Raw genomic sequence first — 27,459 nt, 5'->3', positions numbered from 1 at the left:
TGGCTCAGCCAGTTGAGCATCCAACTTTGGCTCAGGTCATGATCTCACGGTTCGTGGGTTCAAGCCCCGCGTCGGGCTCTGTGCTGACATCTTGGAGACTGGAGCCTGCATCGGATTTTGTGTCTCCCTCTCTCTCTGCCCCTCCCTCACTCACATGCAGTCTCTATCTCTCTCAAAAATAAATAAACATTAAAAAAACTATATTCAAATAAAAAATAATAAAAATAAAAATAGAAAAATATATAAAATAACATTTTTAAAATACCATTAGATATTCAAGAGAAATACATTTCTTCCCCATTATTTTTAACCTTATTGCACAGATAAACAACTGAGGCTGACAAACACTATGAGATTTAGACAAGGTTCCACTGAAAAAAAAGTGGTAGAGCTTGAATTTGAACTTAACTCTTACCTGACTTCTGGGTCCATATTTTCAAACATCACATCAAATTCCTGATAAGAGAAAGTATACAGCTTTCCAATACTCCATGTCAAGAGAAGACTAAAACTTAAGAAAAAATGGAGGAGTTGGCGGATTGCATGTCACTTGGGCTATGGCCCTTAAACACCTGTCAGCTGGGTTTTTGACAGGAATAGAATAACAAGTAGGCAATTGAAGTTAACCCTGTCTGATGACAGCCTCTGATGAGTATTCTGTGCTGCAGAATGAAGGGAGATACACAAGCTTTGGGTACCAGATAAGCAGGTGGCAAGGCTGACACTCCATTAAAACTGATGAAAAGCCTGCTGTGATAATTTGACTGGATATAGGGGTCATCTTATTTGCATAAAGAGAAAGGGCAAAGAAAGACACAGGATCAAGTGGTCCTTAAGAAGAGCTGTCAGAGTGAGCACCTATTAGCAGAAAAAAAAAATTAGACGGGAAGTTCTATGACTGGAAATTATGAGCTCTGTATTTCAAATCCAAAAGAACTTCTGTCTTGATTTTTGCAATGTCTGGTTGTAAATATCAGTGGTTTCCATATTTCATGTTAGAGAATACATATGAAAGCAATGATTTTAATTTTGGAACAGTTGATAAAGAACTGTTACCTGTAGACAATTGAATTAATGATTTTTTTTAAGTCACTCCTAGAAGAAATATTAAATCATCACAGGAAAAGAAAAAGGAGCCTGAGCTTGTCTTCCAAATTGTACTATCTATCAAGAGTGCAGGCATATTGATAATCTAAAAGTAAAAGGGCCATCAAAATAATTGAAACAAAAGAAAAAAATAAGAGAGAAACAGTACTAGTAAAACTTAAACATATTGTTACATGGTAATAATTACAAAGTGAATCCCCAGCATAAGAGCATGTAGGCAGAATAACAAGGTACAATAGAAACAGGACAAACTAGGACAGACAGGATAAAAAACACAATACAGTCAAGACAGACTCATGCAGGTGTTCTTTTGGGAAAGAAAACACAAGTCTCTTTAAAAAAGGAATCAATTTTAGTTTAAAGGGAAATTATGAAGAAAATCACTCAGACCAAAAAATGTGTTATTTATTCAGAAGCTATGTATATAATTACCTTCTCAGACCTGGTAAGAAACCCTCAGGCTACTGAATATTTAGGTTTCCGGAAGCTAATCAAAATCTGTTGCTGGCTAATCAAGCAGAAAGAAATAAGATTAATTTTGACTATAGTGTTCTATTTTTGATATTCAAAGTAAAAATACTGAGACTCTTATCAAAATTATAAACCCTTAACCGAAGAACTTAGGCCAATTCTAAAAGCTTATAAATCATGCCTTAAAGAACTATGCCAAGGGGGCACCTGGGTGGCTCAGTCAGTTAAGCGTCCAACTTCAGCTCAGGTCATGATCTCATGGTTTGTGAGTTCAAGCCCCACATCTGGCTCTGTGCTGACAGCTCAGAGCCTGGAGCCTGCTTTGGAGGTTGTGTCCCCCTCGCTCTCTGCCCCTCCTCCACTTGTGCTCTGTCTCTCTCTCTCTCTCTCAAAAATAAATAAACATTTAAAAACAAAAAAGAACTATGTCAAATTAAAAAATCATATATTGCAGAAAATATTAATAACATTAAATATGCTTATTTTTCTTCATTTGAATTGAAAATTATTAACAATTCATTCTTTTCATTAATTAAAGATATTCTGGGTTTTGTTGTTTTGTTTTAAAAAAACTGTAATTTATTCTGACTCTCCCAATTTAAACTGTTTGTGATAAGTTTAAATAGAGTGTATAGAGAAAGAGGGACACCTGGCTGGCTTAATCGATAGAGTATGCAACTGACTCTTGACCTCAGGGTCGTGACTAAAGCCCCATATTGGGTGTAGAGCTTATTTAAAAGAAAATAGAAGGATATTCTTTTTTTATTATTACTTTAGAGAGGGGGGCAGAAAGAGAAAGAGAATCCTAAACAGGCTTCAAGCTCAGCACAGAGCCCCATGCAAAGGCTTGATCCTATTACCTTAGGATCATGACCTGAGCTGAAATCGAGAGTCAGACATTCAACCAACTGAGCCACCTAGGTGCCCCGAGAAGGATATTCTTTCTAAAAGAGGGGCACCATGCTGTAAATGGTGTTGGGTTATTTAACCATCTCAGGGAACTTTTTAAATTTAAACTCTCACATTGTTCTACATACCAAACTGAATCTCACATAGACTAAAGCATTAAAAGTAAAAATCAGGGGCACTTGAGTGGTTCATACATTTAAGCAGCTAATTCTTGGTTTTGGCTCAGGCCATGATCTCACGGTTCATGGGTTCAAGAGTAGCATCAGACTCCACGCTGACAGTGGAGCCTGCTTGGGATTCTCTCTTTCCCCCTCTTTCTCTGCCCCTCCCCTACTTGTGTGTGCTCTCTCTCTCAAAATAAATAAATAAAATTAAATTTAAAAAAGATTAAAAATCAAACCATCAAACTGATATAAATATTATGATTTTATAGTTTTGAGAAGGGTGAAGGGAAGAAGGAGGGAAAAACATTGTATTCTTAAAACCACTAAAAGGAACCTCATAGGATTACAGGCAGTGGATTTAAAAATAGAACTGCCAAAACTTCAGTGTGTCAAAAGTAAAATAAAATCAAAAGGCAAATAAAACACTGGAGGAAATACTCATAGGAATGATTAAGAAAAATCAACTGGGCAGAGGGGAGGCGAGTGAAGGAATGGATGGAATAGGTGATAGGGATTAAGAGTACACTTATCATGACCAGCACTGAGTAATGTATGGAAGTGTTGAATCACTATATTGGACACCTGAAACTAATAGAATACCTTATATTCACTATACTGGAATTAAAATGAAAATAAAATAAATATAAATAAATATGAAAAAGAAAAAAATCAGTAACTTCTTGAAACACACATACATAATAGAAACACTAAAACCTAATAAATAAATATGCAAAAACATAAGGAATACAAATTATTCCTTAATTACTAAATGAATTTATTCATTAATTATTCCACAATTTAATGAATGTAGCAAATTTCTCATTCACTTGTTCTTTTTTCTGTGTCTACTGTATTCCAAGCTTTGTGCTCAACCAACTGAGCTCAGTTCAACCAACTGAGCCACCTAGGATACACTGATGAACAAGATAAATCATGTCTCTACCATAAATGACCTTATAAATTAGTCTGAAATGCCACTACTCATCTACCAAATAATCAATCAAAATGAGTTATAAAGCTTAATGCTCGCCAGGGCTCAGTGAAATGGGAATTCTTTTCTATTACTGATGAGAGCATAAATTGCTTGAACCAATTAAGAAAGCAATATAGCTACATGTAGGATCTTTAAAAAAAAAAAAAAAAGCTTTGTATCATTTGATCTGGTAATTCTATTTTTGGAATGCTATCCTAGTGAAATAATCCTAAATATATTTTTAAATATAGGCAAACAGCAATAAAATAATCAAGTAGCTAACTCTGACTCCATGTTAACTACGTGCCAGGTGCTTTTCCAGGTATGTCACATGTCAGGATTCATTTAATCCTCACAAAAGCCCGGAGAGGTACGTATTAACTTATTCCCATTTAATAGGTAATAATATTGAGGCCTGAAGAGGCTGTTTTACTTGCCTAACATTACTCCACTAACATGTGCAGAACCAGCGCTAAACTCTGGCAAATACGGGGATGAAACTACTTGCAAAATCTACACATAGCTCTAAAAACAAAATCCAAAATTTCTGACTTCAATTATTTGCAAAGTTTTAAATAATAAACTTTTAGGAGATTTTTCCTAATACAATTTTTCTTTTGTTCCTCTGCATTATCCAAAATGAAATATTATGCTAGGCTTCAATACCATTTTCCAGCAATTCAGTTTTAAAATAAAGATTAAGATGCCCAGGTCCTATTTGCCCAAGAATAAGGGCAAATATGAAGGTTTTTTTAGCCTATGATTTGGTTAAATATGTCAGGGAAAGTCTGTCTCCAAAAGCAGTTTGAGCAGAGCCTTAAGAATCTAGTTGGACTTGATAAGGATTCTTGTTGAATTCAACTTCCATAATTATTAAATATATTATTCAGCCTCCATAATACCCTCTACTCATTTCGGATGGAAGTACAACTCATGGATTGTTAATAGAGACCTAATCGATTTCAAGGCCATCTAAGATATTCATTATAATAAACAAAGAAGAACCTGGCAGTAAGTCTTTAATTAATAATATTTCTCTTAGGCTAGAGAACCAAGCGGTGGCCACTGGATGTTTCCCAGAGGGCACTAATCAGGCTACATACTTAGAGGATGTCAGGCAGGTGTTTCCTGCTTTAATTCAGACAACTATCCTGAGCAGCACAGGGGGAGAGAAGTGCCTTCCAGTACTATACTTAATTACATACTTATTTTATCCCTCTGAACAGTCTCATAGAAGCACACATTGCATCACACATGCTCATATGTTCAGCAGTGTTGGCATAGCATTTGCACAAAGTAGGTGCTTAACAGAATGGTCATTCATGAAGGAGGAGTTTTGCAGCAAATTAAAATACAGCACAGAATTTTCATTTCTCTTTTCATTTCATCTTTCTTTCTCTTGCCACAGAGTGTGAGAAATTGTGGTTACATATGACTATCTGCACGTACACATCGAAAGCATTTGCCAACTCAATAGTATTTCTCTCAATCTGAAGCTTAATGGTGGATTTGCCCATCACAATAAGAGTTAGGTAATAACACTGTCTGACCTTGGAGTGACTCACTGCCCTTCTCTGCTGACTGGCCCCAGCAGAAAGGGTGATGCAGAATAAATGTACACCACAGTAAGATGGGCATCACCAACTCTACTCTTCTGAATCCTATGAATTTTAAACACATCCTCTATCTTCTAATGACAAGTGCCCCAAACAGATGAACATATAATTTAAAAAAATAGCCAAAGGTACATATTTATTACCTTCTATTCTACTTTCTTTTCTTTCTTTCTTAATGGCGCATTTCCAATTGGGTGGTATCACCCATGTGGTAGGCTGAATAATGGCCCCCAAAGATATCAAGTCTTAATGCCTGGGACCTGTGAATGTTACTTTCTATGGCAACAGAGACTGTGTAGATGTAATTAAGTTAAGGATTTTGAAATGGCAAAGTTATCCCAGATTACCCAGGTAGACCCTAAATGTAACCAGAGTGTCTTGATAAGAGGGAGGCAGAGGAAGATTTGACGAAGACGGCAATATGACACTGAAGCAAGATGCTGAACTGCTGACTTTGAAAGGTGGAGGACGGGGCCTTGAGCCAATGAATGTACGGAATGCAGTTCTAGAAATTGGACAAAGGCGGAGGCTAAAAGAGGAAATAGGCCCTCCTATAGTGCCTTCAGTGGGAGTGTGGCCCTCCCCATACTTTGACCTCAGCCCAGTAAACTGCAGACTTCTAGCCTCCAGAAACTAGAGAGTAAGTTTGTGCTGTTTCAAGCCACAGAATTTGAAGTACTTTGTTACAGCAGCCCTAGAAAATCAATACAGACCCAAAGGGAGTGAAATTGGTCCTAGGGGAAGTGAAAAAAGTCTTAGGTATTACGATGGTGTGTGATTCCCTCAAGCTCAACCCTATCCTCCAAAATCTTATTCCTCGCTATTTAATTTTGTGGCGGTTAGGAAAAAATATCTTAAAAGTCTCCTTTATAGAGATGATAATGAAAGAAAAGTGGTAAGCACTGCCAGTGAAAGACTGATTCAAATAATGAGGTGAGATGTTTATTACTCTGAAGGCCCAGTCTCACCATCATTAATAGCTGCAGAAGAGAGGTGATGTTATACTGACAGATTCTTTCATATCCTCCTTTCTTAATCACCAAGTTCACCATCCAAAAACATTTGAAGGCCACTTCTTGGTACAAGTAGTCAAATCTCTATCTTCCTGTTTAAAAACAACTGTGGGGGGCGCCTGGCTGGCTCAGTCATTAAGCATCTGACTTCAGCTCATCATGATCTCATGGACTGTGAGCTCCAGTCCCATATTGGGTAAGCTTGGGCCCCACTTCTGGTGAACCCCACTTCTCTGTCTCTCCCTCTCTCTCTCTTTCTCTCTCTGCCCCTCGCTTACTTGCATCCTCTCTCTAAAAAGTAAATAAATAAAAACAATTATAGGGGTATACTGTTTGCTAAAGCCCATGAAGAAACACATGCTGGTATTCTAGATTTCTTAATGTAATGTAAGTGGTGAGGTTTTTTTATATTGTGGTAGCCTCAAAAGAGATTTTTAGTTCCAATTCTGCTTTTTGAATAATTGTTTTAGTGAAACCAAAACCCTATCAAAGAATTATTTCTAAATCTGAGTACTTTTAATATTGCTGAACAAGTGATAATGAGAAAGCTAGATAAGAAAGTAATCAATGTATAGGCTGTCTAATGGGATATATAGTATTCTACTCTAACTCAAATTGAAAGTTAAAGTTTGGATCTATTAATACATTTAGTACGATTTTGTCTATAATATTTATTTTAAAAAATATATTTGTTGATTAAATATTTAAAGGTATAATTCAGGGCACCTGGGTGGCTCAGTCAGTTAAGCATCTGACTCTTGATTTCGGCTTAGGGTATGATCCCAGGGTCATGGGACTGAGCCCCACATCAGACTCTTTGCTCAGCATGGAGCCTGCTTAGGATTCTGTCTCTCTCTCTCTCTCTCTCTCTCTCTCTCTCTCTCTCTCTCTCCCTCCCTCCCTCCCTCCCTTCCTCCTTCCCTCTCTCTCCCTTACTCATGCACTCTCTCTCAAAAAAATAAAAATTTTTAAGAAGTATAATTCAAAATATATACATCAAAATTCATTATATACCTAAGCTCACCCATTTATTTGCTCTTTTTGCCTTGCTCAAGTAGAAGTTTCCTATAACCTTCAAGAAATTAAGTTCTGAGTAGATTCAGGTATTCTTGATTGTTAGATTAAGCTATAAACTCCCTTAGGAGAATTAAATGCCTGAAGTGAATCTTAATCAGGCCTGAGCTGCCAACCAGGATGTTCTCTGGAAATAGAGGTCAAGATGTAAAAAAACATTAAAATTGTCCACTAAGCACTCCATCTAAAATGCTGACTGTGCATTATTTCTCCTTCTACCCAGTCTGCACTGGGAACAAAACCTGAGCTTCTTGGGGTGGGAGAAAAAGTTTGAAATGGAATCAAGCTATTTTTAGTCCAAGAATCAATGTGTACAAAATGGATTGTACACGGATCTTTCTTCTTATATTCCAAGAGACAGAAAGCTGATGTTTGACCCTATTCACAAGATATGAAAGGGAAGGCAGGAGAAGGGGAAAAGGGAGTCAGGCAGGAAGGGAGGGAAGGGGAAAGGAAAGAAATATATACATGATAGATAGATAGATAGATAGATAGATAGATAGATAGATAGATAGATCATATATACCATACCCATTTTACATTTAGCAGGCTGCCTTTCACAGCTTATTATTTTTAAATGATGAATGAGAACTAACAGAAACTTACTTACCTTTTTAAAAAAGTAGACTATTCAAGACTACTTTAAAAATAGATTTTGGGGGCACTTAAGTGGCTCAGTTGGTTAAGCATCTGACTTCAGCTCAGGTCATGATTTCACGGATTGTGAGTTCAAGCCCAGCATCGGGCTCTGTGCTGATAGCTGACAGCGCAAAGCCTGCTTTGGATTCTCTGTCTCCCTTTCTCTCTGCCCCTCTCCCACACATGCGTGCATGCATATGTTTGTTCTCTCTCTCTCTCTCTCTCTCTCTCTCTCTCTCTCTCTCTCTCAAAAATAGATAAATAAACATTTAAAAATAGATTTTCTTTAAAACCTAGATCAACTTCAGAGTTTCCATTTCTACAGTATGTTCTGAGCAATACTCTCTGACCATTTCTAACTTTGACTTGACCTTCCCTGCAGTTTCCCTTTTAATTCTCCATTTGGCCCTGGTTTTTTTTTTTAATTAAAAAAATTTGTTAACATTTATTCATTTTTGAGAGACAGAGAGAGACAGAGCATGAGCGGGGAAGGGGCAGAGAGAGGGAGACACAGAGTCTGAAGCAGGCTCCAGGCTCTGAGCTATCAGCACAGAGCCCAACGCGGGGCTCGAACTCACGAACTGCGAGCTCATGACCTGAGCTGAAGTTGGATGCTCAACCAACTGAGCCACCCAGGCGCCCCTCCATTTGGCACTGGTTTAATGACTGGCTATTACACAGGAAATTGATGCAACTATCATATCAGGCCAGAAGTTTATGCCTCTTCTCATATTCTAGTGCAGAAACAAAAGAGTCACAAACCAAAAAGGTATTATTTTGAAGCTGTGTCCAAATGATGTCCAACATCTGGATGTTGGAAATATTTACATATGCTTTCATTTTTTAAGTTGCCCTCAAAATAGCTGGCATTATAAAGATGCAGGTCCTCATTACCTCTCCAAAATAAACTCAAAAAGGCTAAAAATATTTAATAGGGATCAACTGACATCATTTTCAAAACTATTCAAGAGCTGTTGTATTATTTCTCATTGACAAATAGAACAACCAACTTCCAAAATCATGGACAAAATATTTTCAGTCTTTAAAAAGAGAAATTAAATGTATATGCTCCTTACAATAATGCATGCATTTTAAACAATATCCACTGACTCTATGAGCATATGGGATTGCAGCAGGCATCATGATGGTTTTATAGATGTGTATAATGCACTCCTCACCTTGCTTTGATGGAAAACTGACTCTCCCCTGGGGACACTGTTTCCCCTGCAACCCTCTCAAGTGCTGGCCTGGAGGTGGGATGGGTGCCCCTTTTGCTCCACATGGCTGCTTTCAGAGCAGTCTCCCACCTCTCCTAAAACTCCTCTGCTTCGAATCTCATGTCATTATGAGATTTTCTTCTTAGGCTGATAAATACATATTGGGGCAGGGGGGACAAAATAACAGTAGCTTCCACTGGGGCAAGATAGTGGCAGCAGGGTAGGACTAAACCCTGTATACTATCCATTACCATCAATGATACAGTCACTTCCCAGACACCAATTCATTCCCCGTCATTTCTCCAAGACTTTAGCTCCAGGCTTACTGTCAATAACTCTAAAACTTCTGGTCGTACTTCCTGGCATCCTCAATATGCACATAGATGATCTTGGTTCCTGGAATTCCTCCTCTTGAGGAACGTCCTCCTCTGGCTTCAGCCACTCTTTCCCCTGCTCCTCCCTTAGTGATTCACCGTCCCAGGTGACTATTCTGTCACTCTTCTCTCTTCAAATTCCTAACACTTCCCCCCAACCTTCCTTCTCAGTTGCTGACCTTGCGTCCTGCTTCAGTGAGGAAAATGAAGCAACCTGAAGAGGACTTGCTCACACCTGCCATAGTACCTACATCTGCATCCACATACTCTGCTTTTCCACGCATTGCCATTGATGAAACGTCCTTGCTCCTTTTTAAAGGCAATCTCTCCACTTTTTGTACCAAATCCCATCCCTTTCTCCTTCCATCAAGAAAATCAATTGTTCTAGCATTCTCCCCTGGTCCTCTTATGTCATTAAAATTTCCCTCCCTGCTGAGTCACCCATCATCAATCAGCCTTTACAAAGGCCACCATTACATTATTTTTCACCTTAAGAAAAAAGAACAAAAATCAACAACTTTATTTTAAGCCCATTCTGTCTTTCCCCAGCTACTTCCTCATTTCTTTGGTCCTCTTTGCAAACAAACTAGCCCCCCCCCCGTCTTACACACACAAAGTTGCCTCCATTCTTTGTCTCCAATTCCTCTCCTTCTTTTCTTTCTCAACCCTGTTCTAAATCAGACTTCTGCTTCTACAACTCCACAGAAATGTCTCTGAGGTGACTGATGACCTCATGATGTTAAACCCAGTGGTATATTTAGTTTCCTTATCTTGTTTGACCTAGTAGCAGCATTTGCACTCTTAAAAAAATTTTTTTAATTTATTTTTGAGAGAAGAGGGGGACAGAGCACAAGCAGGGGAGTGGCAGAGAGCGAGTGAGACACAGAATCCGAAGCAGGCTCCAGGCTCTGAGCTGTGAGCACAGAGCCAGATGTGGTGCTGGAACTCATAAGCCATGAGATCATGACCCGAACCAAAGTCGGATGCTTAACTGACTGAGCCACCCAGGCGCCCCGCAGCATTTGCACTTTTGATAACTTCCTTCATAGATATCACTTTCTTCATTTGGCTTCCAGGAATCATTCTCTCTTTATTTTCTTTCTATCCCACTATGATTTTTAGTGTCTTCTGCTAGTTTCCCTTCTTGTGCCCAACCTCTCAGTGCTGAGGTGGTCTAGGGATCAGTTCTCGGGCCTCTTCCTTTTCTATCTATACTTCCAGTCTTGGTGATCTCCCACTGATGTGCCTTAAATAGAATGTATCTGCTGATAATTCCACAAGTTATATTTCTATCCCTAAATCTCTCTCCCAAATGCTAGGCCCTCTTTCCCCATGACCCCTGCATATTCTACACTTGGTGGTCTAATCAAAATTTAAAATTCAACATGTCTAAAAGTTCTAATCTTCCCTCCTAAAACTTATTTCATCTGATGCTTTCCCCATCTCAAGTGATGATAATTCCATTTTTCAAGTTGGTCAAGCTAAAACCTTTGACTGGAGTCAACATTTCCCCTTCTTATTTCTTAGTCTCTACAATCAACCCATTAAAAAGTCATGTTGGCTCCACTCTCAAAATACTTTCAGAATATGACCTCTTTTCACCACCTCCACCTATCATTTTGGCCAAAACTACCATCTTCTTACATTTGGATGACTGCAAAAATGTCCTACTCTTATCCTTGTCTCATTAAAGTCATATCACTCCTTTGCTCAACACTTTCCAATAATTTCCCATTTCGCTCAAAGCAAAAGCCAAAATCCTTTCAATGGTCTATAATACCCTACATGATTTGGCTTCCTGTTACCTCTATGACTTCATCATGACAGTGTGGTATTAGCAAAGGGATAGACATATAAATCAACAGAAGAGAATAGAGTCTAGAAATACACCCAAACAAATATGGCCAATTGATTCTGACAGAGGTGCAAAGGCAATTCAATGGAAGAAGAAAAGTCTTTTTAACAAATGATGGTGGAACAATCAGATATGTATATGCAAAAAAATGAACCCCATCTTAAACTTCATACTTTATACAAAAATTAACTCAAAGGGATCACAGATCTAAATTTAAAGCTCTAAAGCTTTGGGATAAAAATATAGGAGAAAATCTAGCTATCATCTATCATGACTTGGGGATAGAAAAGTTGTTTTTTTTGTTTTATTTTGTTTGTTTGTTTCTTTTGAGAGAGAAAGAAAGAGAGACCAGGGGAGGGGCAGAGGGAGAGGGAGAGAAAAAAATCTCAAGTAGGCTCCACACCCCACACAGAGCAGAGCCCCACACAGGGCTCAATCCCATGACTGTGAGATTATGCCCTGAGCTGAAATCAAGTGTTGGATGCTCAACTGACTGAGCCACACAGGCACCCCAGAGTATTCTTAAATCTGATAGGAAAAACATAATACATAAATGTATCATTATTATTATTATTAATAATATTAATATTACTGAGGTATAACTGACACATGACATTCCAACAATTTCAGGTATATAACACAATGATTCGATATTTGTATACACTGTGAAATGATCACCACAGTAAATACAGTTGGCATTTGTCACCATACCTAGTTACCGAACTTTTTGTGTGTGATGAGTACTTTTAAGATCTACTCTCTTGTTAGCTGTGAGCCCTGAGCAGACACAGACACAGAACCTACTCTATGTCTATCTACTCCATGACCAAGAGCACTGCTCAGCTCAGAACCCACAACTTACCAGATGATCAAAGGAACTTTGTCTTCCATAGAGGTCTGGAAGCAGGCAACAACTGAATCGGAATAAACTCATATTTAAAAAAAAAATCCTTTGGGTCATCTATATACCAAATAGGAATAAAGTGACATTAAAAAAAAATAAAAAGATCTACTCTCTCAGCAACCTTCAACTATGCAATATAGTATTATTAACTCTACTCACCATGCTATATGTTACATCCTCATGCTATATATTACATCATTACAAACCAGAAGTTTGTACCTTCTGACTCCCCTTAACTCATTCCACCCACTCCCACCTCCCATAAGTGTTTTCTGATACATTAGACTTTATCAAAAGGAGAAAAATTGTGCTTTGCAAAAAGTTAAAGAGAATGAAAAGATAAGCCAAATACTAGGACAAAACATTTGCAAAGGTCTTATATCCAGAATATATAAAGAATTCTCAAAACTTACCTATGAAAAGAAATAACACAATTAATAAATGGAAAAAAGCCTGAAACAGAAGCTTTACCAAGGAGACTGTGGAGGGCAAATAAGCACATGAAAAGATGCTCAATATTATTAGGCATTAGGGAAATTCAAACAAAACTATGATGAGATATTACTACATACCTATAAGAATGGCTAAAATTAAAAATACTAATAATATCAAGTGCTGGAAAGGATGAAGGGAAATTAGAACTTTAACACATTGCTATCAGAAATGCAACACGGGGGGCGCCTGGGTGGCGCAGTCGGTTAAGCGTCCGACTTCAGCCAGGTCACGATCTCGCGGTCCGTGAGTTCGAGCCCCGCGTCGGGCTCTGGGCTGATGGCTCAGAGCCTGGAGCCTGTCTCCAATTCTGTGTCTTCCTCTCTCTCTGCCCCTCCCCCGTTCATGCTCTGTCTCTCTCTGTCCCAAAAATAAATAAATGTTGAAAAAAAAATTAAAAAAAAAAAAAAGAAATGCAACAGGGTACAGCCACTCTGAAACACACACTCACCACCTGACCAAGAGTTCCCACCCTCTTAATTATTTGTCCTAGAGAAATGAAAACTTATATTCACACAAAAATACAAATGTTCATGACAGCTCTGCTTGTAACTACCAAAATCTGAAAACACCCAAATGTTCTTCAATAAGTGAACTCATTGAAAAAAACTATAGTATATCCATATAGTGGAATCCTATTCCACTATAAAAAGGAACACTTATTGATATATGTAACAACTTAGATGAATCTCATAGACATTATGCTGAGAGAAAGGACCGAAATTCAAGAGTTTACATGTTGTAGGATCTCCTTTACATGACATTCCTGAAAAGACAAAACCATAGTGACTGAGAACAGAAGACTGGTTATCAGAAATTGAGTGGGGGACCGTATGACCACAAAGCAGTCGCCCAGCACAGTGGAGGTTTCTGGAGCGATGGAACTGTTCTGCATCTTGATTGTGGCTGCAGTTACATGAATCTATTTATGTGTCATAATTCATAGAATTGTACACCCCCCCGCCAAAAAAACATTCTATGAGCTTATAATTTTAAATTAATCCTACAAACAAATCCACTCGTGTAACTTATTTTTCCAAAAGGCACAATCAAAGCACAATTATTCAAAAGTGAATTGTCTGTATATTGTTAAACTTTGCTTTCAAATTCCTAATAATGTTAATAGAGATATTTGTTTACGATAGCTTAGCAAGTGTTGGAAATAACTTAAAAAGAATTTTTTTAATGTTTATTTTTGAGAGACAGACAGAGACAGGGTGCGAGTGGGGGAGGTGCAGAAAGAGACAGACACACAGGATCTAAAACAGGCTCCAAGCTCTGAACCGTCAGTACAGAGCCCAACGCGGGGCTTGAACTCACGAACTGCGAGATCATGACCTGAGTCAAAGTCGGATGCTTACCGAATGAGCCACCCAGGTGCCCCTGGAAAGAACTTTTTGACCAAAAGAAATATAGCACTCTCTGGTGGAATTAATAAACCAATAGCAGACACTAACATCATTAAGAGCAGGGGTTCTAGAGTCAGATTGTTTAGGCCTTCTTGACTACTTGCTGGACAAGCTGTTTAGCCTCTCTTTGCCTCACAAGTAAAGGCAGGCAAAGATAGAAAACAGAGAGGGAATTAAATGAGATGATGAGGGTAAAGTGCTGATACCATGCTTGGCACGTGGTAAGCTCTCAAAATGTTAGCTATGGTATTGTTATTAGTTACTAAACCAATTAAAACCCTGATAATTCTTCATTGTTTGGGGCTTTGTATCATCTCAGAGAGGTGTGAGGCCCATACCCAACAAGTGTGGGGAGCAGGGGAGAAAATGGGACAGGCCAGGGAAATAGCTTTCTGACTACATCCAAGCCCTATCTTTACAGAATGGTAAAATCATCATTCAGTTGGAAGTGTCAAGTTCATTCAACTATGTATAAACATAGTTCCCAATGATCAACATCAGAGACCATAAGAAAATCTTTGTTATTTATTGGCTATGCCAATTAAATAATTCAATCTTGTCCCCATCACTTGGGTCATCTGTAAGCACATTCGATGTTGTACAAATAACACAGTGACCCTTTCAAGAACGAGCCTGGTATAAAAGGCTGCTTACACTGATAGTAAGAGCACCTAGACAGCTCACCTCTTTCAACCTACTGGTTTTAAAATATGTGTTGTTTCCTGTTTTAGTGTCAGGATGTCAGGCATTATTCTTGCTACTTTCAGAAGGTGTGGGGGGCTTCTCCGGACACTTCAATACAACTTTCTAATTTATTGTTTCTTTCTTGTTATGTGTGAGTAAGTCTGATTACCAAACCTTGAAACAATAAATAACAGTCTTTTATTTCTTGTAAAGCATTTTCATGAAAATATTTTATCTTCATAAAAATCATGGGGAACAGGACAGGTATTATTATAGTGTTTACATAGGAAATGAAAAGTTTAATCACACACCTGGTACAATAGTTAAGACGCAAACTTAGATTTCCTGATTGCTGATTCTACCCCATTACCAAAGCACCTATTTATAAAACAAGCAAATCGATTTTTAAAGAGTGGCTGAAGGGCTCTCCCTAGAATAAAGTGAACATGTGCTTAGTAGCTCAGGTCAATGACATCTAATCTGGCTGTTTAGATGATATTTTTCACTTAGTCACAGCAAGTACCACATATTTGTAGTTATAATGAGAGACTAAGATGATGAGTATATTATATAAAATGTTATATGTTGTCCCAGTCCATTCAGGCTGCTATAACAAAATACCATAGACTGTGTGGTTTAAACAACAAACATTTATTTTGCACAGTTCTGGAGGCTGGGAAGTGCAAGAACAAGGCACAGACAGGTTCAGTGTCTAGTGAGGGCCTGCCTCCTGGTTCAGAGATGGCCATCTTCTCACGGTGTCTTCACATGGTGGAAGGGGCTAGAGAGGTCTCTTTTATGAGGGAGCTAATCCCATTCATAAGGGCTCCACCTTCATGACCTATAATTTCTAAAAATGTCATCTCCAAATACTATCACACTGGAGATTAGTTTTCAACATATGTATGTTGGGGGGGGCCACAAACATTCATATATATTGTCTAAAACATAGCTTACTCTCTATTTCCACAGATAGTAGAGTAGAAGGTAATAGTTTCTAAATACATTTAGTTGTTTTAACATTGAAAACAACCATTCATTATTAAATATATTTGTTCATTGGTGTTTTCCAAGCATCTGGTTCATAGTAAGCACTTCAGAGAGCTTTGTTGAGTGCATGAATGTACAATTGCAAAATTGGAAATCCAAAAACATTAAAACACTAAGATGAGAAACTCCAATCTAGGTCCAATGATTCAAAATTTCAAGGATATATAACAAGGGTAAAGACACTCAATAGTATCATGTTTTTTAAAAGCAGACACATATTCTTAAGAGACACTGGATGTTAGTCTAAGAAGGTAAGGCAACCTGAAACCATGTCACATAAGGAAGTGCTAATGGATCTAGATATGTTTAGCCTGAAAAAGAGAAGACAAAACCGTTCTTTGCAAATATTTGAAGCTGTTGGGCATAGGCTGAAATTGTCAAGTGGAATAGGAAACTAAAAAAAAAAACATATATATATATATATATTCTTTGTATATCCAAAGGCTAGAAATGTGGCCAGCTGGTGAAAATTACAGGGTGTCAACTGTTCATTTAATAAAAAAGGGCAGTTTAACAATTAGAGCTGCCAAGCAACAGGACGGGCAGCCTTGTAAAGAAGTTGTAAGACAGGGAGAAAATAATAATTTAGCAACTCTGGGCATTTTGCACAGAACCTCTATGTTAGTATTATCACCTCCACATTGGGATTAAGGAAGCGAAGCTTAGAGAACAAAAGCAATTTTTCAACACCACATAGTTGGTAAGTGGCCCACCTCATATTCAAACCTAGGAATGTGTAACTTCCAAAGCATGTTCTTTCAGTTCTTGTCAACAAACATTTTTTAATGTCTGCTTTTGGCAAGACACTGTGCTGGGTGCTGGAGATTCAAAGATAAATGACAGACAAAAGAAAGCCCCCTCCTTGTAAGGACTCACAGTTTATCTTCTCCATAGTGCTGGAAATGTCTGAATAAAGGCTACATTGACCATGTAGAGATATTGGAAAAAGAATTGTTGAACTAGGAAAGTCTTTACCAAATAATCACTAAAAGCCTTCCTGCCCTAAAAGTTTGTAGATATGGATTCTTAATGGTAGATTAGATGTATTCCTAAAATGTTGGCATCATAGGTTCCTGGAAATTAAGCCACTGGTATATCATGAAATTTGGTGTATAACAATGAGGGAAAATAGTAAGAGTTTCAAACGTAATAAAAGTCACATGGATTAAGCAGCTTTTAAAATATAAAATGGCACACTAAAAACCAAAAAAATCCCTAGGAATAAACCTAACCAAAGAGGTGAAAACTCTATACACTGAAAACTACAGAAAGCTTATGAAAGACATTGAAGAAGACACACAAAAAAATGGAAAAATATCCCATGCTCCTGGATTGGAAAAACAAGTGTTTTTAAAATGTCAATACCACCCAAAGCAATCTATGTATTCAATGCAATCCCTCTCAAAACAACACCAGCATTCTTCACAGAGCTAGAACAAACAACCCTAAAATTTGTATAGAACCAGAAAAGACCCCAAATAGCCAAAGCAATCCTGAAAAAGAAAACCAAAGCTGGAGGCATCACAATTCCAGACTATAAGATGTATTACAAAGCTGTAATCATCAAGACAGTATGGTACTGGCACAAAAACAGACATTCAGATCAATGGAACAGAACAGAGAACCCAAAAATGGACCCACAAACGTATGGCCAAGTAATCTTTGATGAAGCAGGAAAGAATATCCAGTGGAATAAAGACAGTCTCTTCAGCAAATGGTGCTGGGAAAACTGGACAGCAACATGCAGAAAAATGAACCTGGACCACTTTCTTCACCATACACAAAAATAAACTCAAAATGGATGAAAAACCTAAATGTAAGACAGGAAGCCATCAAAATCCTACAGGTGAAAACAGGCAAAAATCTCTTTGACCTTGGCCACAGCAACTTTTTACTCAACATGCCTCCAGAGGCAAGAGAAACAAAAGCAAAAATGAGCTATTGGGACCTCATCAAGATAAAAAGATTCTACACAGCAAAGGAAACGATCATCAAAACTAAAAGGCAACCGATGGAATGGGAGAAGATATTTGCAAATGACATATCAGATAAAGGGTTAGTATCCAAAATCTGTAAAGAACTTATCCAATTCAACACCCAAAAAACAAATAATCCAGTAAAGACTTGGGCAGAAGACATGAATAGACACTTCTCCAAAAAAAGACATCCAGATGGCCAACTGACACATGAAAAAATGCTCCACATCACTCAACATCACACAGTGAGATACCATCCTCACAGCAGTCAGAATGGCTAAAATTAACAATGCAAGCAACAACAGATGTTGGAGGGGATGTGGAGAAAGAGGATCTCTTTTGCACTACTGGGGGGAATGCAAACTGGTGCAGCCACTCTGGATAACAGTATGGAGGTTCCTCAAAAAATTAAAAATAGAACTACCCTATGACCCAGCAATTGCACTACTAGGTATTTATCCAAGGGATTCAGGTGTTCTGTTTCAAAGAGGCACATACACCCCAGTGCTTATAGCAGCATTATTGACAATAGCCAAAGTATGGAAAGAGCCCAAAATGTCCATTGACAGATGAATGGATAAAGAAGATGATACACACACACACACACACACACACACACACACACACTGGAGTATTACTCAGCAATCAAAAAGAATGAAATCTTGCCATTTGCAATGATGTGGATAGAACTAGAGGGTATAATGCTAAGCGAAATTAGAGAAAAACAAAGATCATATGACTTCATTCACGTGAGGACTTTAAGATACAAAACAGATGAACATAAGGGAAAGGAAGCAAAAATGATATAAAAACAAGGAGGGAAACAAAACATGAGACTCTTAAATACAGAGAACAAACTTGAGGGTTGCTAGAGGGGTTGTGGGTGGGGAGGATGGGCTAAATGGGTAAGGGGCATTAAGGAGGACACTTGTTGGGATGAGCGCTAGGTGTTATACATAGGGGATGAAGTACTGGAATCTACTCCTGAAATCATTTTTGCACTTATGCTAACTAATTTGCATGTAAATTAAAAAATAAAAAAGAAAAGAAAAAAAAATAAAATGGCCACATCCCAAGGGGCGCCTGGGTGGCTCAGTTGGTTAGGCGACCAACTTCAGCTCAGGTCATGATCTCACAGTTTGTGAGTTCAAGCCTGGCGTCAGGCTCTGTGCTGACAGCTCAGAGCCTGGAGCCTACTTCAGATTCTGTGTCTTCCCCTCTCTCTGCCCCTCCCCTGCTCATGCTCTGTGTCTCTCAATAATAAATAAACGTTAACAAAAAAAAAAATTATCTAAAAAAATGGCCATATCACAAAACTAATAATAATATTCCAGTAAGTTACAAATTTAGATAATGTACTAAAGCTTCATATATTTTGCTAGAAATTTCATTAGCGTGAGGCAAGACTGAGAGGAGGGAAACTTGTGCTCTTGGCAGTATAGTGACACGACAGACACAGTCTAGATGAGAGTGACTTTCTGAGTTCCAATCCTGGCTTGTCACTTACTACTCACATGCTTTGGACAAGTTATGTGACATCTCTGTGATTTATGTGCCCTGTCAGAGAATGAAATTGTATAATAGAATCTACCTCAACAGGGTGTTATAAGGATTCAGCAAGTTAATCCATGTAAAGAATTTAGAACAGTGCCTGGCATATTATCTGGCAGTCAATGTTAAGTTATTTGCATTTTAAAGTATAGGTTTAATCTCTGTTAAGGTCAATAATCCATTTTATAACTCCAATCTTCTGCATTCTACCTGAAGGGTTCTATCTCCCATAACATCTCTTTTTCACATATACACCAATTCTGATTAGGAATACCGGTAAAAGTGCATTGTATGCTTCGTAAAATATTGCAGTAAATTCTGACTTACCTTACTAACAACTGAGAGTATTCAGTATTATTAGAAGTTTCATTATCCTGTTTTATGATTTTATCAATGTGGATTTTACTTTAATACAAAGTAAGTGTTCAATAAATATTGTTCAAATAAACCTATTTAGGCTATCGTCTACATGTTACACCTATAGGTTGGAGAGAGAAAAATGGAAATCAAATTTGTTTACTAAATATCTGCTTAGGCACTATAGTAACCTGTTCTCTTTAAGCTCTCACCAAAATGATGCTGATCAAGGCAACCCAAGGGTTTTTTTTACTGGCCCTGTAGGATTAACCCCTAATTTGGTTCTTTAGTTGGGGTGATATTTTTTCTTTATGCTCTCTATACTTCAAAAAATTTGTTAAAGCAGTTTACCATTAAAGACACACATACAATCAGGATGATAAAAATGGGAAGAATTATATGAAAAATCTGAGTTTTTACAGTTAAACATAGTCCTGGAGCTTCTTAACAACCAAGGCAGAAAAAAAAAAGCATACTGTAATTCCTACTGCCTGATTCATATCTCAACAGAAAGAATTTTCAAGGTAATAAATTCAAAGAGGTATTTATCTGATGTTTCTTTGACCTAAGAATATAGATCAACATAATAAGGGATATTTTCAACAATGTTTTTATGGAGGATGCAGAAAATTTTTAATGATAACAGTTTATGTTTAATATGTACTGTATTTACTATATGATAAAATAAGCTTCTACAAATACCATGAATATAATTGTAAAACTTTTAGCAGAGCTGAGACTAGAATATTAATTTTCTAATACCTAGTTCAGAAAATGTTCTATTTTTTTTTCTACTATATTATCCTATATCTACCATATGTGGAAGAGAATTTGACCGTGGAATTACACATGTATACAAACATGTGTCAAGCTTCTATAATACACATGCAACATTTACAGACACACACATCTTGGCCAGTACCAACAATCCTACTGAAATAAGAGATGAGTAAATAAATGAGTAAATAGCTTACTGCCAGTAAATAAATGTGATTCCATCAGTTAAATTCACATAGCATCTGTCAAGCTGATGATTTACTACATCTTGTATTGGTTATCCTTCTGTATTTCCCATGGCCCATCAGGTTATGATTTTTTGTTTTATGATCTCTCTTCCAATCATTATGCATCATTCCATGCTCAGAGTACAAATATAAAAAAACAAAATTGAGTGTACAATAAAAACAAATCTGGGATTTCAATTTAACACCAGACATCAAAAGTCTATGTCAATACGAACTCCCAGTTAGAAAATAAATGTCATGGGGATATAATGTACAGTATGATGACTATAATTAATAATACAGTATTATATATTTGCTAAGAGAACAAATCTTAACAAATTTTTTCATCACATGAAAAAAAATTTTTTTTAACTATGTAAGGTGATGGACATTAACTAGACCTATTGTGGTGATCATTTCACAATATAAACATCAAATCATTACCCTGTATCAATCATTGCATAAAAATCAATCATTATGCTGTATACCTGAAACTAACATGTTGTATGTCAATTATATCTCAATAAAAAAGTTTATATCAATATACCAAAAAATAGAATTTATTCCTTTTCTTCTTTTACAAATGTACTCAGCTCTAAATGCTAATAATTTTACTAGGTACTTGAAAACATGAGGCCTGGATGAAAACCTGCAGGCCTCCAAAAATAGTAATACCAGTAGCTTCCAGCCCATCAGAAAGAACACCAACAAATATCTTGTTGGCACACTTAGAAGAACAGGAAATTGACAACTGGGGTTTTTTTTCTTTTCATTAACTAATAAACCTGAATGAATACACTCATAGGCTAGATTGCCTTATGTGTATTTTAGATTAAAAAAATACATAAATTTGGATATAGCAAGTTATTCTCTTGCTGCAAATCAACTATTGTATAGAAATAGAGGATTATAACCCAGTGATTCATTCAGCAATTCCCCAAATTGTGAGCCGTATGATTATGATACTCCTTTCCCTAATTTGGGGCCAGCCAAAAAGTTTAAATTAGTGGTTCTTAATGCATGGTCTCCAGGGCAGCAGCCACAGCATCACCTGGTGTGAAACTGTAAGAAGTGCAAGTTAATTGTGTTCCACCAAGACCTCCAGAATCAGAACTCCTGAGGGTGGGGCCAGGGGTCATGTTTTGATGTGTTTTCTAGGTGATTCTGATACTCACTAAAATTTGAAAACTGATCTGAATGAATGGCTCCTTAAAATTTTTTTCTTTGCTCCCTCAATTCATTCATAACTTATACCTTCACTCTTCAGTACCGACTCCCACTGGTGATCGTAAATCTACTCCCTGGAAACTCCACTCAAGCGCAGCTTGTAGTGAGGATGCTTGGTCAATCACCACTGCAATGCCTCCACAGAGAAACATCTGTGGATTTTCTGCCCTTCCCCAACCCTCACTGATTGTTCCTCAGCTCTAGCTGCTGTGCACAGTGAGGGTGTGTGGCTTTCAGAGGATCCATCTAATTAGCAGTTGAGACCGCTTGACTCACTGGCCATGGGAATTCTCCACAAACCAACTGCCTGTGTGTGCCCATGGCCCCGTGTTGCCTTTGTCACACTGCATCTGCCAACTTGCCATGTGAACCTGCTGCTCCACGTAAGCCCCTGGTGGATGTCCAGGGACTCACTTGATCCAGGATGGTAGCCTGTAGCACTACATGATCTTGGGTCCACTTCTGTAGTGGACACCTGTCTCACAGGGAAGCCTGGGGCTGAAAGGGTGAATGGCAATTCCTTAGGAGGAGCAGGGTCTGCTACCATAAAGGGTAAGCAAGTGATGGCCCAAACCCAACACTGATAGGTGCATCATATAAAGAACTAGAGAGGAGCTTTGTTTTTAACCTTCACTTGCATTGGAGGAAAAGGAGGCAGGGTATCTTGAAAACTGTCTCATGTTCTTCTCAGTACCCAGCACTAATTTCCACTTGGTCGACCCTTTCTTGGTCTCTAGAAATCATATTACTATTCTTGGGCATGTCCAAAGAGAATGAGCTAGGTAAAGCAGAAACCTTACTGTAATATGCATTTAGTTCACTGTAACATGGACATGTGGAAATGCAAATTATTTATTAAATGCCAACAAATTTAGGACAAATTACATCTCTATTTACAAAACTCTACTTGTAATGTCACTAATTTCAGGAGAAAAACATCAGTGTATTATTTCTCTTGTATTTTACAATATTTAACAATTCTTTCATTCTACCCTTTTACATTACTAAAACACTCAACTGAAAAGCCCACTTGGTTCATCATTCTCTTCTGCACTGGTATAAGAATTCGAGGACATCTGTACCTCCTCTATAGCATTCACATCCAAAAATGGAGTGAATGACTCAATATGAAGTTTCCAAAAATGCTCTTAAAAGGGTGTGGTAGATTAAGCTGTTCCCAATATCCCCCCTCCACTAAAGAATGACTCTGCCACTCTGAAAATGATCTGGCACGTGATGCTGCCAAGGAAAAGCTGAAGAGAGTGAGTCCAGAAGGCCCAGCAACTGAGGAAGGCTCCCAGACCTAATTCATACCAGCTGTAATCTGCTGCCTTCTCTACAGCCAAAAAAATAGTTTATGGCTCTGCATTGTCAGACTCTACGACCCCACAGACACTCCCCTGGGGTCTCACTCCCCAGTGAGAAGAGTCCTGAGCCAACATGACTGTCATTTTGAATTAGTGCTGACACAGAGCATCACAGCCAGCTTTTTCTCCACCTTGTATTAAAACAGGTAAAGGGGAGAGGAAGTGCTAAGGTCACAATATTTTTTAAAAACCTTTGCAGAAAAGCAAGGCCAATTCCCAACTACTCGATAAATGGACTTCCAATTCTTAACAAACAAGAAGACAAAAAAGCTCATCTCAGAACAGGCTGTCATTTCACTAAACAAGAAAAATCACTAGCATCAGTATTATGTGCTTTGTGTGTTTTATTCCTCTCTCCTAGAAAGAATTTTATCTTATTTCTCTCTCCCACAAATCTCTCACAGGGAGTTGGCTGTTTACCTCCTTCAGATCCTGCACGACAGCCGTGAGCCTCTCATTTTCTGCCTGAACGTTAGTGACCACAGCCCGGCTCTGTTTCAGTTCGTTCTGCATCTCCAAGATCTTCCCCAGATAGTAAGCTTCCTTCGATGCAGACTCTTGCAGAAGTGTTTCCTCCCGGGTCTCTCCATCCTCAGCAACCTTCCGGTGGATGGAGAAGGACTGCCCAAATGCCTGCAGAGTATGTGAAAAGAAAAAGAGTGCCCGATGAAATGCACCACAGCACTATTTAAACAAACTCCGGGAAATGTTTGGTTTTTAGTATTTTTAGAAAAGCTACTCTACAAGACTTCTGGGAGCAAAACAATACATTTTATGCAACAGTCTAACTGCAATCACTGATACTTGAAATAATTCACTCAATTAGTAAGGGGAAAGAAAATTTTTAAATGTCTTGCTAAAAATATATATAATGACTTAAAGAAAACCTGAAAAACACTGCTTGTTTTATGTTACAATTTTCTTAAACCAAGCCTATTAAGGAACAGACAGTTCAGTGCTAACGAGGCCAACAAAATTCATGTTCTCACTCTCATTCTAGAAAACAATCCCAAAATTATTTTTCAAGGAAGAAAATAATAGTTTCATTAGCTTTTGAATACATTAGTGGTAAGAATATACCAATTAGGAACAGCACCCTGAAGAGAGGAAATCCCCAAACAGCATTCAAATCGCACACTACTAAACACACACACACACACACACACACACACACACACACACACAAAAGAACTGTAATCACTGTGTAAGAAGATATGTATCTACATATACAGAATAAAAAAGAAATACAGAATAAACCAGAAACTAATGATACTGGTAAGTCACAGAGGGCGAGTGGGAGCAGCAGGAAGGAAAAGTGATATAAGGGATGAGGGATACTCACTTTCCTGAGCACACCTTTTCATATAGCCCTGATTCTCACAACTCTAGTAATGTTTCACACACCTTCCAAATAGTAACTAAAACCAGTGACCCCATGTGGAACACAAAAAGTAACCAATGTTCCTAGCTGTACTACAAATGAACAAGTTAACCATACTGAGAGGAGCGGAGAGCTAATTTTGGAAATCAGTGTATTTGCTGTATACTGTAAAGCTAAAGACAAAAAGAACTGTACCCAACTACTATAGTCAAGCTAGTAAATTCTCACAGGGATTATGGGATCACAACTCTACAAACTTCTTTATACGTACACTAGGGTCGAGCAAATAAATAACTGTATTATCGATAACGGAAGCCAGGTTTTTCACTGTTGGAGAAAGTTACAAATAAGGAAAGGGAGACTTCTGGAAGGAAACTGGTGGCACTGTGTTGTAATTAGAAGCATCAGGGTGAACTTACAGTCTTTAATAGGTAGATAAATATTCACAGATGAACAGACGGAGAGAGACATTTATGCATGTGCATACACACGCACATATTTCCTAACTCTGCCCTCTGAGAGGCGCAGTAGCAAGGACATCTCAGCAGCCAAGAACATACCTGCACCCAAATTTTGTTTCTACATATCAATCTCCAATTAAAAGAATTAGGGCTCGGGGGGCGCCTGGGTGGCTCAGTCAGTTAAGTGTCCTACTTCGGCTCAGGTCATGATCTCATGGTCCATGAGTTCAAACCCCACATCAGGCTCTGTGCTGACAGCTCAGAGCCTGGAGCCTGCTTCAGATTCTGTGTCTCCCTCTCTCTTTGCCCTCCCCCGCTCACTCTCTCAAAAATAAATAAACGTTTAAAATTTTTTTAAAAAAAGAAAAGATTTAGGGCTCGGGGCACTTGGGTGGCTCAAGTGAGCACCCAACTTCGGCTCAGGTCATGATATCACAGTTCACGAGTTTGAGCCCCTCATCAGGCTCTGTGCTGACAGCTCAGAGCCTACTCTGGATCCTCTGTACCTCCCTCTCTCTGCCCCTCCCCTGCTCACGCTCTCTCAAAAATGAATAAACATTAAAATAAATAAGTAAATAAAAGAACTAGGGCTCTTTGGAGAAATAACCCATTCTTGAACTAGAGCAAAATGAATTTCATACATCTTGTGGTGCCAAAGAGTAAGTAACAAAATGCTTTCAAAAAATGATAGGGATCTGTCAAAGGACACAAGAGCCTACCAGAAGGGGCTCCCAATGGCCAAATCTGGGATAATTTGGTCAATAAAATAAATAATTACAGTAATGAATTATAATCCATAGAATAATACAGTCATGAGTCCACATTGATAAAATAACTGAATAAATGAGGGAAAAGAAGGAATTGCTCTTCCTTATAGTAGAACTCTAATTTTTAGGTGTAGTAGGAATGGTGGAGATAAAATATATCATCATTTGGCAAACACCAAGTAATCATTGTTGCAGGCAAAAATGATCAATGGAATATAAAATTCATAGGCCAAAAGTATGATGAGAAACAGGATATTTGCATAGTCTTAAAGTATCTTCTCCCATGATACTTATAAATTCCAGTTGGAAAAATGGGAAACTTGCAGTGGAGAATCCTGATCACCTTATGTGACCAAAAGTTAGATCAGCAGCAATGAAACATACTGACATCATGTACTCTCTAATATAACACAGTAAGAGGGGACGGCATCTCTTCTGTGGTATTCTTGCCAAAAACATATAAGCCAATTCTTATCATAAGAATGCATCAAACAAACCATAACTGGAGGACATTCCACACAAGTATTGGCCAGGACTCTTGAAAAGTATTAAGTTCCATAAAAATAAGTAAAGACACCTCTAGACTAGGTGAGACTAAGACAACATGACAATAAAATGCTATGTGGGAGTTTGGATTGGATCCTAGACCCGAAAAAAGATATTAGTAGGGCAACTGGCAAAAATGAAATAAATTCTTTATATCGGTTAATAATATTGTATCAAGGCACATTTCTGGTTTCCATAATTTTTCTATGGTTTTGTACGATGTTAACATTTGGGGAATTCAGTGTTGTATTTTTGGAGTTTTTTCTATGTCTAGAGTTATTTCAAAATGAAAAGTTACATAAATAGGTATAGTTTCTACCCTAAAGAATTTGGAAGATCTGATAAAATAGTGGCATAAAGAATTATGAAGAATAAATGTACTTGAGGGGTCCCTGGGTAGCTCAATCAGTTATGCATCCAACTTCAGCTCAGGTCATGATCTTGCATTTTGTGAGTTTGAGCTCCGCGTTGGACTTTGTGCGTACAGCTCAGAGACTGGAACCCACCTTGGATTTTGTGTCTCCCTCTCTCTCTGCTCCTCCCCCTCTTGTGTGCCCTTTCTCTCTCTCAAAAATAAATAAACATTAAAAAATTTTTTAAAAAAAGAATACATGTACTTCAACACCAATGGAATACTATATTTAATAAGAAGTACTTTGGGTATTTACCCAAAGAACACAAAAACACTAATTCAAAAAAATATATTCACCCTTATATTTATTGCATTATTATTTACAATAGCCAAGATACAAAAGCAACCCAAGTATCCATCAATAGATGAATGGATAAGAAAGATGTGGTATAAACACACACACACACATACACACACACATGCACACACATATACACACACTGGAATATTACTCAGTCA

At 37.9% G+C, this 27,459-nt stretch overlaps 1 protein-coding gene across 7 annotated transcripts in view; it reads right to left on the bottom strand.

Moving 5' to 3' along the window:
- Positions 1–27,459, bottom strand: part of BICD1 (BICD cargo adaptor 1) — a 264,954-nt gene that overhangs the window by 124,912 nt on the left and 112,583 nt on the right. For all 7 annotated transcript variants that reach the window (XM_023256907.2, XM_023256908.2, XM_023256909.2 and 4 more), the window contains exon 2: positions 23,854–24,066. In XM_023256907.2, the coding sequence (XP_023112675.1) occupies positions 23,854–24,066 (213 nt within the window). The remainder of the gene's footprint in view (positions 1–23,853; positions 24,067–27,459) is intronic.

This window comes from Felis catus, chromosome B4 (assembly GCF_018350175.1).
Source record: "Felis catus isolate Fca126 chromosome B4, F.catus_Fca126_mat1.0, whole genome shotgun sequence".
In the NCBI taxonomy this organism is placed as follows: domain Eukaryota; kingdom Metazoa; phylum Chordata; class Mammalia; order Carnivora; family Felidae; genus Felis; species Felis catus.
Note: the sequence above shows the minus strand (reverse complement) of the source record. Positions and strands in the feature narration are given on the sequence as shown.